We start from the raw sequence: 19,747 nt of genomic DNA, 5'->3' as shown, positions 1-19,747 counted from the left end.
ATCTCATATCTAAACTGTAGCATTCTACCCTGGGCCCCCAAAAGCTCATGTCCATGTCTAAGAGTTTGATGTCCAAGAGTCTTAAATTTTTGCATTGCCCTAGTCCAAAGTCTCCTCTAGACCAAATCTCTTGGCTGTGAGTTCGTGTATAAATCAAAAGCAAGTTACTTATATATGATATAGAATGACAAAGAGTAAACATTCCTATTCCAAAAGGGAGGAACAGGAACACAGAAAGACTTAAAGCAACTAAGACACTCGGCTGCAAGATATTATTTCCAAAGAGCTTGAGCAGCCCTGCTTCTTTGGCTTTTTGGGTTGCAGTGCCACATGGGCTCTCTTTTAACCTAACTCTCTGCAGGTAGAAGCTTTTCTTGGCAGACAGTCCATGTTACTCACATCTTTTAATTCCTGGGGTCTCCTCTGGAACTTCAGTTCCACCTTTACAGCTTCCTACATATCATCCTTTCAGGGAAAGCCTACAGGAACTCTGACCCTGCTACACTTTGTCTGACCTCCCAGGGCTTCCTTTGAAACCTCAGTGGCAGCATCCATGACTCCTTAACTCCAGATTCTGCATTCCTGCAGAACCAGCAGCATGTTGATGACGCCAAGGTCTGCAGCCAGCTTGTGCAATTCCTGCCTTCACCCCATCAGGGCTGCAGCAGTGAGTGCCTGCGGGATCAGCATGGTGAAATGACTTCTTAGGTCCACCTTGTGAGAAGGTGCCCACAAGATCTCTTCTCAAAAGAATTATCTCTTCTGTACCCTGGAGCCTGTAGTGAGTGTGGTCTTGCAAATTCCTGAGACACCCTTGAGCATCTTTCCTATTGTTTCTGTGGTAACTATTTAGCATCTCTTTAGGGGCTGTAATCTCTTCTACAAGCACAACTTCCTTGGCCCCAGCTTTACACGCACTTTTCTGGTCAAGCTGTAATTTTAAAAAATTCTTTAGTTCTGAGCTGGGCACGGTGGCACACATTTATAATTCCAGTGCCTGGGGAGGTTAAGGCAGGAGGATCACAAGTTTGAGAAGAGCCTCATGAATTTAGTGAAGACCTAAGCAACTTAGAGAGACCCTGTCTCAAAATAAAAATAAAAATGACTAGGGATGTAGCTCAGTGGCACCCCTGAATCTGATCCCTTGTATGTATGTATGTATGTATGTGTGTATGTATCTCCTTTAGTTCTGCTTTCTGCTTCTGACTTTCATAGTAAACCTGGCTAAAAACTGCCAGCAATATCCATGTCATTGGCTGAATGCTGTACTGCCTGAAATTTCCCCTGCCATATTAATTAGTTCATCATTTTTAAACCTAGTCTCATACAAAGACTCAGAATGAGGGCTGGGAATATAGTTCAATCCCCAGCACCGCAAAAAAAAAAAAAAAGACTCAGAATGTGGGCAAAATGTAGACAAGTTCTTTGCCACACTGTAACACAAATGGCTTCTACTCCAATTTTCAATAGTCCTCATTTCCCTCTGAAACCTCATGAACACAGTTGACATTCCTATGAGCATTTTATTCTGAGCTCTCACCAGAATCGCCCATTAAGCTCTGCTTACAACATTCTAAAGCTTTTCTGGTTTGTATATCTAAATTTTAAAATTCCTCCCACAAATGAGCTACAAAGACTTCTGAACCACATAGTCAAGGTAGTTACAGCAATGACTCTTCTTCTTGGTACCAATTTGTTTTAGTCACTGTAACCAAAATACCCAACAAGAACAACTTAGAGGAGAAAAATTAATTTGGGGTTCACAGTTTCAGAGGTTTCAGTTTACAGATGGCCAACTCCAATGCTCTGGGTCCAAGGTGAGGCAGCACATCATGGGGGAAGACCCTAGCATAGGCAAGTTGTTCAACTCATGGGGCTCAGGAAGTAGAGGGGCAGGGGAAGGAACCAGAGAATATGAACCTTTTGGGGAACCCTACCAGTGACCCACCACCTCCAACCCCACCCCACCTACCTATTGTGACCACCCAATCAATTCATTCAAACTAAGATGACTGATTAGATTATAGCTCTCACAGTCCAATCATTTCACCTCTGAACATTCCTGCATTAATACAGGAACTTTTGGGGGACACCTCATATCCACACCATAACAGGACTTTGTCTTGCTTTCTTGTGAGTAGTGCTTTAAAAAGTATGCTCATTGTTAAATAATCAGAATCTAGTGTTGGTATTATGACAGCAGGATAGCCTTCTCTCTTGCTAGACATGGTTGGGGATACAAATATTCTTCCCCAGCACCTCACTGAGTGGATTCATTATTTATTCACATATGAAACCATTCATTCACTTACTCAAATGTTTATTCACTAGGTGGGCCCTAGGCTAGAATTTTAAGTACCTATTAGGTAAGTTTATGAGCTACAAAGTGTGTGAACATCTGCATATCTTTTTAGTGGCTAAAACCATATTTTTCTCAAAATATATGTGAATCATTTGGAGTATCATAAAAATAAGAAGCCTGTATGAGACCTTAGGCTTAATCCTCAGCACCACATAAAATAAAGGTATTATGTCCACCTACAATTTTAAAAAATAAATAAATGAATCAGATTTTTCAGTTCTACAAGGGTATTAAGGAACCTATTACTGGTGATAGACTTTGTTCATAAGAGACGTCTATGAATTTACTGAGCTACTGAAGTTACTGAAGTCTAGAGCAAGAAGATACCTTAAGTAATTTTTAAAAAATTGGGGATACTGGGGATTAAATCCAGGGGTACTCTACCACTGAGCCATATCCTCATCCCTAATTATTTTTTTTATTTTGAGACAGGGTCTTGCTGAGTGCCCAGGCTAGTAGTCCTAGAATTTACAGTCCTCCTGTCTCAGCCTCCCAAGTCTCTGGAATTATAGGCATGCACCACTGTGCCTGACTTCCTAGAGGAGGCTTTGAGTAAGAATCATAATCATCATAATAATTTTAGAAAAAAATAGATGGTAGTTCCTATCGGGTAGCAGTTTATTAAAGATAAAGATGCCCATAAGTTATCGGAACCACTCGGAAGAACATTAGCTGATAAAGATAAAACACCAACTTCACTGTAGTTGAATATATGTCAAACATATCATAATTCATAGGCGATCCAGTCATTCAAGAAAATTCACTGGTGTACCAGGTGTGCATCAAAACAACAAGAAATATATTCTGCCTTTAGGGATCCCACATTGGTGCTAGAGATAACAAGAAAATAAACTAGAATGCAGTGTGGTAAGAGCAACCGAGTCTGCCTTAGTGGGACTTAGTGAAGTGGCATTGCTGGTGAATGCCATCATGGCTGCACCCCTGGGAAACCCAGATCCTGCTCCTCTTACCTCTTCTGTTGTTCCTCCTGATATTGTTGCCTTAACTCGGCTTCATTTTCTGTTGCTTCTTTGATCTTTTCCTCTAGTTGCTTCGTCCTCAAAATACAAGTATCTGTGATACAGACTTTATGAGCGTGTTCCAATTTCTGCTGCAGGTCTAAAATCTCGAGTGAAAAAAAGTTGAGGAGTAAAACATTAGGAAGGGTGGGATTTTTTTTTTTTAAATCACAGAAATAGCAAATTATGCCCCACATAGCTAACATACAGATATGATCTAAAGTAAAGAGCATGGCGACATTTATTTTAACTTTAAAGTAAGTTACTTAATATTTGCAAGCATTCATATTATTCAATGTGTATGTATAAAAGAAGCTATCTCGTGAAGAGAATCCGTCCCTATCCCATTTCCTCCTAGCTTTCCTCTACCAAATAGGTCATCACTGTTATTAGTTTCTTTTGTATTCTTTCAGAGATTCATTTGTAAACAAATATCACAGTTATCCTCCATACATATAAAACTTTATATGAATAATGACATACTAAATATAATTATGCATTTTACAAATAAAAACATACTTGGTGATTTTTTTCTATATTATGTGAACATGTAGAGTCCCCTTCTCTTTTACAGTTGCATACCAGTATACTGTAAGAATATACCAAACTTATTTAGCCCCTGCTGTTGATGAACATTTATATTGGTCCCAATCTTTTGCTATAACAAAAAGCACTATTATAACTGATGTCTATAGAATAAATTATGAGGTGCGATTTGCTAGGACAAAATTTATTAATTATTAGTTGTTGTTTGATGGATAATGCCAAACTGCCTCCACAGGAATTAGACCAATTTATACTTTGAACAGCAATATAGAGAGTATCTAGTTTTCCCAGTGTGGTTAGATTAATGAATAATACCTCAAAACAAAATAGAAGTCTCTTATGCATGACGTACCTATTAGCATATCACCTAGCACTAATAACAGGTTCCTCAATACCCGTGTAGAACTGAAAACCTTATTTATTTATTTTTTAAAGTTGTAGATAATACATTTGTTTATTTTTTATGTGGTGCTAAGGATTGAACCCAGGGTTTCACACATGCTAGACAAGCAAGTGCTGTACACTGAGCTATATCCCCAGCCCTGAAAAAAATCTGATTTTTTAATTTGAAAGAGCCATATATAATTATATTTTAGAATTTACATGTTAGATCAAAAGTGTCATTCAAAAACATGTTTTTGCTATTCGTTTCCTTTTAAATTTGTTTCCATTTTCTTTCTTTTCCTCCTCCTTCTTCTTTTTTTTTTTTTTTTTTTTGCAGTACTGGGATTGAAACCAGGGAGCACACTAACTACATCCCCCCAATCACTGAGCCACATCCCCAGCCCATTTTGTATTTTATTTAAAGTCAGGGTCTCATTGAGTTGCTTAGCACCTGCTTTTCACTGAGACTGACTTTGAACTCACAATCCTCCTGTCTCAGCCTCCTGAGCTGCTGGGATTACAGGCATGCTGCACCACACCTGACTTCCCCAGCCTATATTTTTGTTTAAACTTTAATTAATTAGTTAATTAATTTATTCTTTTATTATTTTTATGCAGTGCTGAGGGTTGAACCCAGTGCCTCACACATGCCAGAGAAATGCTTTACCACTGAGTTACAACCCCTTCCCCAGCTCTTTTTATATTTTATTTTGACACAGGTTCTTGCTAAGTTTCTGAAGCTGGCCTCAAACTTGTGATCCTCCTGCCTTCACCTCCAAAATTGCTAGGATTGCAGGCAGGTGCACTGTATTCAGCTTCTTTATTATTATTATTATTTTATAAACCCTTGTGTCACCTGAAATAGTGACTGTTGCATAGTAGGTGCTCAATAAATATTTGTTAAATAAATAGATTTCAGAAGGATAGCTATTTTCCCTCAAATGTATTATGGACCCAAGAAGGAATTCTTTACAATGATTTGGCACAGAGAATGTCAATGGACGGCAGCCTTTTTCTAAAAGAAGGGCCTTCTGCATCAGTCATAAATGCTGGAACCTAAGTCCTTCCAGAGCCCATACAGCATAGGAGAAGTGAAGATGAAGAATGATTCAAGGGCAATGGCAGGGGGCAGCCATCCATCCTGAGGTCAGCTTAAGTTCCTTGGATGTGCTACTATTAGTCGTATCCAGAGAATTCCTTTTTTTTTTTTTTTTTTTTTTTTAACCTCCATGATGCTGGGGATTGAACCCAGAGCCTTGTGCATGCCGATTAAGTGCTACCACTGATCTATATCCCCAACCCTTTTAAAATTTTATTTTGAGACAGGGGTCTCACTGTTGCCCAGCCTGGTCTCAAATTTTGCTGGGATTATAAGTGTGTGTCATGGCACTTGGCTTGCTTCTTCTTTGTAATAATATATATCTATATGATAAATTTTTTTTTTGCACTACTTTGACCTTTTTATCAATAGAATCATACTGTGGTTTTGGTGACTTTAAAAAGATTCACTTTTATATGTTGAACTACACCATCATGTACCTATAGTTCATTCGTTTTCACTGTTTTATGTTGTCATGTAAATATACAACAGTTTATTCTATCTTGTGTCAATGGAAATTTGGGCTGTTTCTATTTTTCTGCTATGTAACTATGCTGTTTCTATGAACACAGCTGTGTCTGATACATATGTGCAGTATAATAGTTTTTCTAGCCCTTATTCTCAATAGCAGAAGTGTTAAGTTGTATCACACACACACACACACACACACAGAGTTAGCTTGACTAGATAGTGCCAAATTGTTTTCCAAATGGTTATACTAACTTATTCTTTCATCTAAAGTTAGTATATAAGAGTTCCTGGGGGCAGGAATTGTGGCTCAGAGGCAGAGCACTTGCCTAGCACGTGTGAAGCACTAGGATGGATCCTCAGCACCACATAGTAAAAAAATAAAGGTATTGTGTCCATCTACAACCAAAATATTTTTATGGCTTAAAAAAAGAGTTCCTGTTGCATCAAATACTCATTAATATTAACATTTTACCCATTTTTATCAATCTTACCAATTACTTTTTTATGGAGTAGAAACATACATATGAGAAAGTAACATACGTATACTGTTAAATAACATACATGTCTTAAGCATACTCAGTGTAGTGTCACTTGTATAACTAGTTCTCAGGCCAACACAGCAGACTTTTATCACCACAGAAGATTCCCTGGTGTCCCTCCCACTTAACAGGCCTGATAAGATGAGGATAAGGACTCTGCCACCTCTGTAGCTTGCTTGCTTGCTTATTTATTTATTTACTTATTTATTTACTTACTTACTTACTTACTTACTTATCAGAACTTGGGGCCACTTTACCACTGAGCTATATCCCCAGTCCTTTTTATTTTTTTGAGACAGGGTCTTGCTAAATTGCTTAGGGCCTCACTAAATTGCTGAGGGTGGAATCTAACTTGTGATCCTCCTGCCTCAACCTCCCATCACTGGGATGAAAGGTGTGTACACCACACCTGGTGCTGGCGATATAGCCCAACACGTAGAGAGCCTGCCTCCCATGCTCGAGACCAGGGTTCGAGATCCCAGCACTGTTAGATTACGGAAATTACAAACAAAACAAACGAGACCACACCTGGCTATAGTTTAGTTTTATCAATTCTTGAATTTCATATAAATAGAACTTTTGTTTGCTCGTTTGCTTGGTACTGGGGGTTGAACCCATGGTATTGTACTGTTGAGCCACATCCCCAGACATTTTATTTTTTATTTTAAGACAGGGTCTTGCTAAGTTGTTAAGGGCCTCACTAAGTTGCTGATTTTGAACTTTGATCCTCCTGTCTCAGCCTCTGAGTTGCTGGGATTACAAGTGTGTACCACCACACCCAATCTTAGTGTGAACCCTTTTGCACTGTTTTTAAAAATTCAACATTTAATTTTCTTTAGTTTAGTTCATATTGTTGCCATCTTCTTTTTGATGTTTGCACTATATGGTTGATGAAACAATTTTTTACCTGAGGCTTACTCAGGCAAAGCTGCACATCCCAATGGGCAACTGCTATATGCTACTGCCACCTGGTGTTAGGCAACCTAAAATGCAGGTGCAATGTTCCTGAATGGTTCATTTCATAACAAAAATCCCTATAAAAATTACAAAATAGAGAGGCTGGGGTTGTGGCTCAGTGGTAGAGCACTCACCTAGCATGTGTGAAGCACTGATTTGATTCTCAGCACTGCATATACAAATAAATAAAAACAAAGGTCCATCAACAACTAAAAATATATTTTAAAAAATTACAAAATCCAAACCACATAAACGGTCAACCCCAACGAGAGGAAAATAAATCCTTTAAAATTTGACAATATAAAACAAAGTCCTATGGGCTCAGTCAGTTCTTTAAATTTATGTTATTACTTGAATGAAACAAAATTTTAAGTTTGTGCAGTTTTTAAAAAAATGAGACTTGCTGGAATTGTAGCAGCAATTGAAATCAAAAGAAATAAAAACGGAGGGAGAGCAAAGAAAAATTTAGAATTCTATCCAGTTTGAATCAAATCTGTTTTAAAATCCTTGAGGAAACAGGATTCCCATAGTGGTATTCAGAGCTATACTGTTGGTTAAGCGTGAGGATAATTACCTTTTCCTCTGCACTGGCAACTTTAGATTTCTCCTGAGCCAGCTTTTCCTGCAGGTGGCTCTGTGATTTGATGCCCTGAGCCTGCTTAAGTCCTTCCAGCTCTAGTTCTTTGATCTTCTGCTGACAGTGCTTCCATTCTGCTGTGAGTGAAGCGTACATCTTTGTGCTGTCCAATAACTTCTGTTGGGCCTGCTTTTGTTCGATTTTGAGCTAAAGGTAGGGAATAAATAAGAAAGATAAAAAATAAGCGTGGAGCGAATGTGAAGGTGAGCCAAAATACGCAACTTTCAAAGGAGTTCAGTTCCCTCAAAGCTGATGAAAACTAATGCCACAGGGCTGATTACCTTTCTCGAGCTGCCAGGCATCAGTAAGTCTTGCGAAAGCTTATCTAGTCCAATGTAGCCGGACAAAGGAATTTCCCCAGGAGTTTCTATGTTGCACAGCCTAAACATTTTCCATCCTTTCTTTAATCTACTCCAATAGAGCATTCATCTCTACCACTCAGTAGAACTGTTTTTGCCATGGGCACTAACTGAGCACCCCATTGTCAAAATAAGCCCAATGCAGTATGTATTCCCTCCATCTCAAAAAGATCCCCTCTCAGGCACGGTGGTGCACGACTGTAATCCCAGTGACTTGGGAGACTAAGGCAGAAGAATCGTAAGTTCAGGGCCAGTCAGTAAGTTCTCTCTTAGAATCTGATACCAGACTCCCTTGGTTTTCACTTACCTTTCTACTATTCCTTTTTAGTCTCTTTTGTAGAATCTTCTAATGCTACCCGACCTCTCTTACTGGAACACCCCAGGGGCAGAGAGTGGATGATTCCAGTTTCATTCCTATGATCTGAAATGCAATCTTATGCTACTTACTGTTAAGATTAAACTGCCCTATTCTCTCCAAATCTCCAAAGTTGTTTTTCTCTCCTCTTTCCTGATTTTAGTAAATGATGCCACCATGTAACCTTCTGTGTACTCCAAAGGCACCCTTGAGTCTTCCTTTTACATCATGAGCTGATTCCCATCATTTAGTACATGCTACCACTCCACCTCCACCACTATTTTGCCTAGGCTGTGGCAAATGGTCCTGGCACTTCCATTTCTACTTCTGTCTAATCTATTCTCTATGATGCAGGCGAAGCATTCTTTTCAAAGAGCAACTTGACTCCTTATTTTTGGGTATTGGTGGGTGAAACCAGGGGCGCATAACCACTGAGCCACATCCCCAGCCCTATTTATTTTTAATTTTGAAATGGGGCCTCACTAAGTTGCGGAGGCTAGTCTTGAACTTGCAATCCTCCTGCCTCAGTCTCCTGAGTCTTTACTTAAAATCTTTCAGTGGCGTCCAATCACTTGTGGAACAAATCCCAGCAGTTCACCTGGTACTTGCCTGCATCTGAGCAACTGTCTTGTCATTCCCTCTTTTCCCACCAAACGGCTGACTATCCAACATACCCCATGCTTTCCACATTTCCCTCTTGCAGGAATGCTTTTTTTCTTTGCTCCTTATTGTGTGATTTGCAGAAGAAAATCTTCAGGATCATTAATCTGAAGATATCTCCTTACCTCAGATATCCTTATTCCCCACTGCATTTCTTTCCTACATTGGACTCATCACAGTTTGTAACCAGGCATGTATTTATTTATTTAGTTATCATCCTTCTTCCCCATTTTAAATTCCAAGAGATCAGGAATCATGTTTTTTGTAATTCACTATTCAATACCCAACACCCATCAAAACACCAGGCAGTAGGCTATTAATCAATACTTACTGAGCAAATACAATTTTTTTCTTCTGGTACTGGGAATTGAACCCAGGGGGATTTACCATTGAGCTACGTCCCTATCTATCTATCTATCTATCTATCTATCTATCTATCTATCTATCTATTTATTTCGGTACTGGGGATTGAACTCAGGGGTGTTTTACCACTGAGCCACGTCCCCAGTCCTATTTTGTATTTTATTTAGAGACAGGGTCTCACTGAGTTGCTTAGCCCCTCACCATTGCCGAGGTTAGCTTTGAACTTGCAATCCTCCTATCTCAGCTGCCCGAGCCACTGGGATTTCAGATGCCGCCGTGCCTGGCTTCTTTTTATTTTCTGAAACAGGTTCTTGCTAATTTACAGAGGCTGGCCTCAAACTTGTGATCCTAGAGTTGCTGGGATCAGCAGGTGAGTGTCACCACACCAGCCTGAGTAAGTAAATGCATGATATTCTAAGGATATCAGAACCTAATGGATGTATATACTAGACAAAGGAGGCTCACAGACAAAATTCCTGAGACAGAGAGTACCTTATCCTTGTGGGAAAGAAGATTATTCTCTGATCTCAAAGCTTTTCACTGAATTAATGGGGATTATAACTAATATCTTCCTCATGTGACATCTGTGTATTAACCAACTAGAGTCTATCAAATTCTAAAAGCTAACAGTGTTAAACTTCTTTGAGTATCAGTTTTTTCATCTGCAATATGGGGATAATGGCTGCTTACCCACAGGATAGCTATGCAGCTGTGTTAAGTAAGACAAAGCAATTAAAGCACCAACAACAGAGCCAGACACTGACTTCCTTAACAAGAGCTCAAAATATAAAGGGCTGTCTGGGACCTCAATCTCAGACTGAGAGTAATACCACTGGCTTCACTAACTAAAGTAAAAAAAATCACAATAAAGTTGTTTAAGATTGAAAAAAATAAAAATTAAAACCAAGAATCAATAAATGGGTTGCAATCAAATTAAAAAGCTTCTGCACAGCAAAGAAAATGATTAAGAGCATGAAGAAAGAACCTATGGAATGGGAGAAAAATCTTTGCCAGCTACTCTTCTGACAGGGGATTAATATCCAGAATATATAAAGAACTCAAAAAGTCAACACCAAAATACCAAATAACCCAATCAATAAACTGGAAAAAAGAGCTAAACAGACACTTCTCAAAAGAAGGAACACAAATGGCTAGTAAATATATGAAAAATTGTTCCACATCTCTAGGAATTAGGGAGATGCAAATCGAAACCACAGTAAAATTTCATCTCACCTCAGTCAGAATGGCAGTTATCAAGAACACAAATAATAAAAAATGCTGTTGAGGATGTGGGGAAAAAGTAACTCAAACATTGTTGGTGGGACTACAAATTAGTACAACCACTCTGGTAAGCAGTGTGGCGATTCCTCAAAAAACTTGGATGGAACCACCATATGTCCCAGCTATCCCACTCCTTGGTATATACCCAAACGACTTAATATCAGCATAATTCAGTGACGCAGCCATATCAATGTTTATGGCAGCTCAATTCCCAATAGCTAAGTTATAGAACTGGCCCAGATAACTGTCAACAGATGAATGGATCAAGAAAATGTGGTATATATACACAATAGAATATTACTCAGCCATAAAGAAGAATGAAATTATGGCATGTTGGTAAATGGATGGAAGTGGCAAATATTATGGCTCAGAAAACCAAGTGTTAAATGTTTCACACATGAAAGCGAGAGCAAAATAAGGAATATTAAAATAGGAAAGGATATGTATGGAATTATATGGTGTGCTATTTGCTAAAAAAAAATAGGGAAGAATTGGATAGCATAAAGATATAGGGAAGATCAGTGGGGTAGAAGAAAGAGATCATGAAGGAGGGCAGAGGGACCTGAAAGGGGAGGAAATGTGGAATGAATTTAATGAAATCACACTATGCACACGTATAAACAAACATACCATGGTGAAGTCATCATTTATGTATATCACCAATCAAAAATAAATAAATAAACAAGTGAAAGGAAGGCCAGTAGAATAGATGAAGGAGAATAGAAAAGGGAGGATGAGTGGGAAAGAGGAGGGTACCGGGCACAGAAATGGAGTAAATCAAATTCCATGTATGAATGATTTTGCCAAAATGTACCCAACTACTATGTATAACTATAATACCCTAATAAAAGCACAAAAGGAAGGAAGGGAGGGAGGGAGGGAGGAAGGAAGGAAAGAAGGGAGGGAGGGAGGACAAAAAGAAAGAAAGAAAGAGCAAGGCACATAGGAAACATCTAGTATAAGTTAACTTGTTATTCAAGATCTGACAGCTACTTCCTGGCTCAGTAGTGACTGCTCGTGATACACTTTCTATGATACAAAAAGTCCACTCCCACATCCTTCCTAGAGAAATGCATACTTGTGGATATTAGGATACACTTACATGAAAATTTATAGTAGTGTTCTTTAAAAAGTAGAAACAATCAGTTCTTTCATTTATTACACCATTCAGGAAACATCTTACATTAATTAGCTGAATGTGTCTGAAATGATGTTCTCTTATACTTTGTCCAAGGGCAAAGCTTTTTGGTAACTCAGGGGTCCAGAGTGAACAACTTATGAGACCTTACTTCCCCAGTTTGCTTTAATTTCTGAAGATCAGAGCGATATCATCTTTAAAAATGTTAATAAGCATGTAAAAATGATCAAACATTTTATTAAACAGAATAGAAATGAACGTATGTAGCAATGGAGAAATATGCCCTAAGATCAAAATGCCTACATATCATTGGTGGGTTTATATAGGTCAACAGGAAAAATATCATAAGCTTGGCTCTTTGATATCACTAAAAAGAAAATTTTAGATCAAGTTTTAATAGGCTGCCTATTTTCCCAATGAAAACTCCCTTTTCCTCTGCCGATCTAAATCAGTTTACTCTCTCAATTTTTTTCCTTCATGCTCTCATTTTATTTTGGAGAACTGATACAGCTTTTGAAACATCATTGACAGGAACAAATCTATCAACTGTTGACTTCTTCTCAAAAGGCCCACCCTATTAGAAAGCCTGGACGTTTCATTTTTAAGAACAACCTTGCCATGAAAAATCTCAGTAAGAGACAAATTCAATGAATAGGAAAGAAGAGGGAAATCAAAGAAAAGAAGCTAGGTACTAGAATATTTGGTGTATACTGGATTGGTTCAAAATCATGAGGCCTAAACTTCTCATTGTCAATAAAGAGAAAGTGAGTCATTCACAATATATTGTCCATTAACTCCGTAGGCTAAGAGAGCTAAAGGTCCTGGGCCCTGTGATCATCAGTGATAGAGCCAATACTTAGCATTTTGGTCATGCTGGTAATAATGAAATATGACAACACTGGCTTCTTTAGCAAAAAGAGGATCCAGTACAATGTCTCAGTGTTGGTGGTGGCAGAGTGACACTTTGCCTGAAGTTCTGCAAGTCTAAAACATTCTTTGTAATATCCCCACGCTGGAAGCATGCACAGTGATCATAAATCATAGAAAAAAACAAAAATTATGGTATTTTCTTACTACATACTACACTGCAAAAAAAAAAAAAAATGAACAATAGCAATGTACCATAACATGGATGAATCTCGCAAACAAAACTGATACAAAATTAACAGATACAAGATGAATATACTCATTATATTTGTAAAACATTTAAAAATAGGCAGGGGCTGGGGAGATAGCTCAGTGGTAGAGCACTTGTCTTCATGCATGAGCCCCTGAGTTTGGTCCCCAGAACTGAAGAAAAAAAAAGGGGGGGGGGAACTGAGCTATATTGTATGAGAGTCATACATAGGGAGCAGAACCATAAAGTAAAGCAAATGACTTATTACCAAAAATTAGTGATTAGTGCTGAAGGGGGAAGTGAAGGGCTCGTGGTGGGACAGGTGCACAGGCCCCTAGTGCATGGGTGTTGTTCTATTTTTTGGTCCTGGGTGGTGGTTACATGGATATTCACCTTGTAACCATGTAATATACAGTTTTACATTTACATTTTATGCACTTTCTGAGTGTTATATTGCATAATAAACTGGTTTAAAAGAAATATATTTGTATTCTGGTTTCTTAGTCTTGTAAATATACCTAACATTATCTAGAAAGTCAGAGTTTGATCATCTCTGAGTGAATTTTAAGGAGTGAGCCCTAGGACTGGGGCGGTAGCTCCAGTGGTTCAGTGGTAGAGAGCTTGTCCGGCATATATGAGGCTCTGCATTTAATCTCACACTGCAAAACAATGACAATTACAGCAACAAAAGAGAGAGATGGGGGGGGGGGAGAGAAGGAGGGCCCTAAGTTTGCAAAGCACTCCACCATTTGTTAGCTTTGCAACTTTGAACAGTTGCCTCATCAGCAAAAGTTTCCTCGCCTGCAGATTTGTGGGGAGGTTTACAAGAGATATGGTGAATATACTGTCGATACAAGGTAGTTATTGTATATAATGCTGCTTAGGTACCTGGCACCATGAGGGAGATTTAAAACAAAGCAAAGCAAAAAATATTTTTTTTGTTTTACCAAGCTCTCATTGAGAGCTTTTTACTCCTGAAAGAGTGTTCCTTGATTCCACAAATATTTACAGGGTGTTAATCATACGTAAGGCATCATGACCTGTGTAATTCTGGTCACTGTACTTTAAGGAAGCCTTAATACTCTTTAAATATGTTCAGAGTTGAACTGTTAAAATGATCTAAGAAACATGTTTACCAAGGAAAGGTGAAAGGCTGTCATACAAGGAAATGTGTTAAAGATTTAGAATTAAGAACTACATAACTACAAAACCTTGAGGAAATATGATCAATATTTAAAAACTCACTGGGCACAGTGGTGCACACGTGTAATCCCAGCTACTCGGGAGGTTGAGGCAGGAGGATTGCAAGTTTTAAGATAGCCTTAGCAATTTAGCAAGGCCCTAAACAACTTAGTGAGACTGTGTCTCAAAATTAAAAATAAAAAAGGACTGGGGATGTAGCTCAGCAGTAAAAGCCTACCTGCATTCAATCCCCAGTACACACACACACACACACACACACATTTAAAAACTCATGAAGAAGATGGGGTGTAACTCAGTGGTATAGCACATACCTAGCATGTATGGGGCCCTGGGTTTGATCATCAGTATCAAAAACTAAAAACAAAACAAAACAAAAAAAACCCCACACAAACGAAAAAAACCAAAACACAAACCAAAAAGACCCCATATAAGGATGAGGATTGGGAAGAAGTTTATTCAAATAATCCTTCAATATTAGAGCTTCTAGTTGAGCCTCCTTGAAATTTGAGATAAACGAATGTTTTCCTCTATATCTCCCCTGAGCTCTGCAAATGAGGGGATTTTTATTATATATTTTTCAAATAAGATCCATTTATTACATTTAGGATAGGGAAGGCATTGCTTTTTTTTTTTTTTCTGGTGTTGGGGATTGGACCCAGGGCCTCATACAGGTTAAGCAAGCACTGTACACTGAACTACATTCCAAAACTTTTTTTGAGATAGTGTTGCCCAGGTTGGACTCAAACTTTAGATTCTCCTACGTTAGCCTCCTGGGATAGTTGGGATTACAGGTGTGTGCCACTGCATCTGGCTCAAATTTATTTATTTATATATACATACATATATACATATATACATATATACCAGGGATTGAACCTAGGGATCCTTAACCACTGGGAAACACCCCCAGCCCTTTTAAAATTTTTTTATTTTGAGGCAGGGTCTCACCAGGTTGCTGAGGCTGACTTTGAACTTGTGCTCCTCCTGAGGCAGGGGTTATAGGGATTATAGGGATTACAGGCCTATGCCACCATACCCAGTTCAAACATTTTTACTAAAAAGCCAGGTAGTAAATATTTTAGACTTTATGATCTAAAATATGGTCTCTGCTACAACTACTCAAATCTGCTACTGTAGCATAAAAGCAGTCATAGATAATAAGAAAACAAACAGGCATGGCTGTCTGCCATTCAAACTTTACTTACAGAAACAGGAGAGGCAGAATTTGACCCACAGAATTTGACCCACAGAATTTGACCCAAAGTTTTCTGACTTCTGCCCCATGGAGATAAGGATCATGTCTACTTTGCCTACCACTAAGCCTTCAGTACCTTTAAAAGTACCAGGCTGGTATATGAATGATACTAAATTTTTATTTATCAAATACTGAATTCTAGAACCTCAGCTAGGGGCTACTAAAGGTTACTTTTTTTTTTTTTCCCCATACTACTGTTTTTCCATCCCCACCCCCTCCCACCCCTTTTTCCTCTACACCATCCAAAGTTCCTTCATTCTTCTCTTCCTCCCATCAACCCCCTCGTTATATATTGTCATGCACTTATCAGAGAAAACATTCGGCCTTTGGTTTTTTTAGGCTTGGCCTATTTCACTTAGCATGATATTTTCCAACTTCATTCATTTACCAAAAACCTATGGTTTTAATATATATTTAGGCTTGAACCATAATTAAAAGGAAGTACTATTTTACTTGGTGGTTCATTTTGAACATTTATGAGATTCATAAAAATTTAGATGCCTCTGTGCATGGCTTGTCTCGTTTTACGACAAGCATGTTTGGAGATGTCCCCCTAACTTCTTGGTACTCTTCTGTTAGGAAGAATAATTTTGCCTTCTTGTGAATTTTACCTTGGTGTAGTTGACATTTGATTAAACCAATAATCATGAACACACCTATTAGGGATAAATAAATCCAGTGAAACACAAGTAGGGCAGTAAAAGCTCCGTTTTGGCTCAGGTCACTGAGATTTAGTAAGCACTAAAAATTTTAGAGAATGACTTCAAAAGTTTGTAACTTTGGGCACATGTCTACAGTCTCAGTAACTCAAGAGGCTGAAGCAGGAGGATTGCAAGTTCAAGGCCAGTTTGGACAATTTAGTGAGACCCTGTCTCAAAAAAAAAAAAAAAAAGGGCTGGGGATGTAGCTTAGTGGTAGTGTGCCCCTGGTTCAGTGCCCAATATTTCAAAAAAGAAAAAAATTGTGTAACTTTAAAACTTTTTGTTTACAGATTGATAGCATACATACCCTTTCAGCAGCAGAGAAATGACTGTGCTCTGTTTTTATTTAGTAGGGAAAAGTTAAAGGAGGACGTTACCAGATAGTTTACACTGTCCACCCACCTGTGGACCCCATTATGAATTATAATGTTGAGGAATTTTTATTCCTATGTTCCCAGAGTCAGCTGAGACCCTCACTAAAGGACATTCCTGCTACCTATTGGTCTTTTCTTTTAATTATTTTTTTTAATTAAAATTGCTTTTACCTTAATGTTTTCTTCCTGAAACAAGCTATTATGTTGCTTTAAGTCCATGTTCTTTTCTCGCTCATATCGAAGCTCTTTTTCAGCTGAGTTGAAAAGAATTTGGAGCCGATGCAAATTCTTGCGAAGTTGTTGTATTTCCTCTTGCTGCTCACATTTGAGTTTTTCTCCAGATGACAGATACTAAAGTAAACATTTAAAATGAGAATCGGGTTTGAAAGAATGTTGATAAAACATAAGTTTAAACTTTTAGAACCAGAATTGTTAGGATGTCATTAGTCACAGGTAAATGCTTTTGGAGTCGGTTTACCTACAACAAATTACTCTTTTACGTTTATGGCTACTTGGTGGAGTTTATGTAATTTAACAACTGTTCAGTAGAGAGAAAATATCAGAGGAATTATGGGAATAAAAGTTGTTAGGCACAGACAATTAACCTTCTCATTCTCCTATCAGTGAAGGGAAAGAGAAGTTTGGATGATTTTGGAGTAAAACCCCCCATTAAATAGAGAACTCAGTTAATTTTGGGGGGGGGGCGGATATTGGGGTTTAAACACAGTGATGCTTAACCACTCAGTCACATCCCCAACTTTTTTATTTTTTATTTTGAGACAGGGTCTTGCTAAGTTGCTCAGGGCCTTGCTAAATTGCTGAGGCTGGCTTCAAACTTGTGATCCTCCTGCCTCAGCCTCCCGAGCCACTGGGATTACAGGTATGCCCCACCACATCTGACTCAGTGTTAACATATGAAGTAGAGTGTGAGCATGTCCGTGCGCGTGCGTGAGTGCACATGGGTCTGTCTGCTGGCAAGAAGAAAGTAAGTTTAGCAAAAGGCCTTCAGCTTCTAGCTTTCTTCTTCTCTCCACTTTTGCTACCTGAGGATTCTTCTCCAGTTTCCACTCAACAGCAACACACTCTTTGGAGTCTGAATAGTATGTACTGTATAAAGCACAGACACGTTCACGTTACCTTCATCCTTTCACCTGTCAGTGGACACTTAGTTGATTCCATAACATGGCTATCATGAATAATGCTATGATAAAATGGGAGTGCAGATGTCTCTTTAACAAATTTCAAATCCCTTGATTATATGCTCAGAAATGGAATTTTTGGATCCTATGGTACATTTTTGATTTTTTGAGGAACTTCTATACTGTTTCCTATAATAGTGGTACTAAGTTACATTTACATTTCCACCAACATTCGGTTCCCTCTTCTCCATACCTTTGCCAACAAATACTCTGTTTTCTTGATAGTAATTTTTTTTGTTTTTGGTTCAGGAGGTTTAACCCAGAGGCGCTTTACCACTGAGCCACATCCCCAGTCCTTTCATGTTTTATTTTGAGACATGGTCTCACTTAAGTTGCTTAAGACCTTGCTAAGTTGCTGAGGCTGGCTTTGAACTTGTGATCCTCTTGTCTTAGCCACCTGAGCTGCTGGGATTATAGGTGTGTGCCACAGCGTCCAGCTACCTATTGGTCTTTTTTAAAAAATTTTTTAAATTAAAATTGCTTTTATTTTTGCAGACTGCATTTTGATTCCTTGTACATAAATGGGGTCCAACTTTTCATTTCTATGGTTGTACACAATGTAGATTCACACAATTCATGTAATCATACATATACATAGGCTAGTACTGTCTCATTCTATTCTCTTTCTTTCCCCCACCCCCTCCCACCCCATTTTCCTCTACACCATCCAAAATTCCTTCATTCTTCTCTTCCCCCACCCTGCCCTGCCATCCCCCCTCATTATGTATCATCATCCACTTATCAGAGGAAACATTCAGCCTTTGGTTTTTTGGGCTTGGCCTATTTCACTTAGCATATTTTCCAACTTCATCCATTTACCAGCAAATGCCATAATTTTATTCTTCTTTATGGCTGAGTAATATTCCATTGTGTATATATACCACAGTTTATCCATCAATTGAAGGGCATCTTGGTTGGTTCCACAATCTAGCTATTGTGAATTGAGCTGCTATGAACATTGATGTGGCTGCATCACTGTAGTATGCTGATTTTAAGTCCTTTGGGTATAGGCCGAGGAATGGGATAGCTGGGTCAAATGGTGGGTCCATTCCAAGTTTTCTAAGAAATCTCCACACTGCTTTCTAGAGTGGCTGCACCAATTTGCAACTCCACCATCAATGTATGAATGTGCCTTTCCCCCCACATCCACACCAACACTTATTATTGCTTGTGTTCTTGATAATAGCCATTCTAACTGGAGTTAGATGAAATCTTAGAATGGTTTTAATTTGCATTTCTCTAATTACTAGGGATAATGAGAATTTTTTCATATATTTGTTGATCACCTATATATCTTCTTCTGTGAAGTATCTGCCCAGTTCCTTAGCCCATATATTGATTGGATTCTTTGAATTTTTGGTGTAAAGTATTTTAAGTTCTTTATAAACTTTGGAGATTAGTGCTCTGTCTGAAGTGTGTGTGGAAAAGGTTTTCTCCCACTCTGTAGGCTCTCTTTTCACAATATTATTTCCTGCGCTGAGAAAAAACTTTTTAGTTTTAATCTATCCCATTTATTGATTTTTCCTTTTATTTCTTGTGCTACAGGGGTCTTGTTAAGTCTAGTCCTAAGCCAATGTGATGGAGATTCAGGCCTACTTTTTCTTCTATTTGGTGAAGGGTCTCGGGCCTAATTCCTAGATCCTTGATCCACTTTGAGTTGAGTTTTGTACAGGGTGAGAGATAGGGGTTTAATTTCATTTTACTGCATATGGATTTCCAGTTTTGCCA

The 19,747-nt window shown here is 38.4% G+C and overlaps 1 protein-coding gene across 4 annotated transcripts in view; it reads right to left on the bottom strand.

Moving 5' to 3' along the window:
- CCDC30 (coiled-coil domain containing 30) overlaps positions 1–19,747 on the bottom strand; it is a 98,697-nt gene that overhangs the window by 32,606 nt on the left and 46,344 nt on the right. For all 4 annotated transcript variants that reach the window (XM_079156258.1, XM_079156261.1, XM_079156260.1 and 1 more), the window contains 3 exons: positions 16,992–17,171; positions 7,952–8,161; positions 3,334–3,488 (listed from right to left, as the gene is read on the bottom strand). In XM_079156258.1, coding sequence (XP_079012384.1) covers positions 3,334–3,488; positions 7,952–8,161; positions 16,992–17,171 — 545 coding nt within the window. The remainder of the gene's footprint in view (positions 1–3,333; positions 3,489–7,951; positions 8,162–16,991; positions 17,172–19,747) is intronic.

This window comes from Sciurus vulgaris (genome assembly GCF_902686455.1).
Source record: "Sciurus vulgaris genome assembly, chromosome: 1".
In the NCBI taxonomy this organism is placed as follows: domain Eukaryota; kingdom Metazoa; phylum Chordata; class Mammalia; order Rodentia; family Sciuridae; genus Sciurus; species Sciurus vulgaris.
This window is presented reverse-complemented; position numbering and strand designations above follow the sequence as displayed.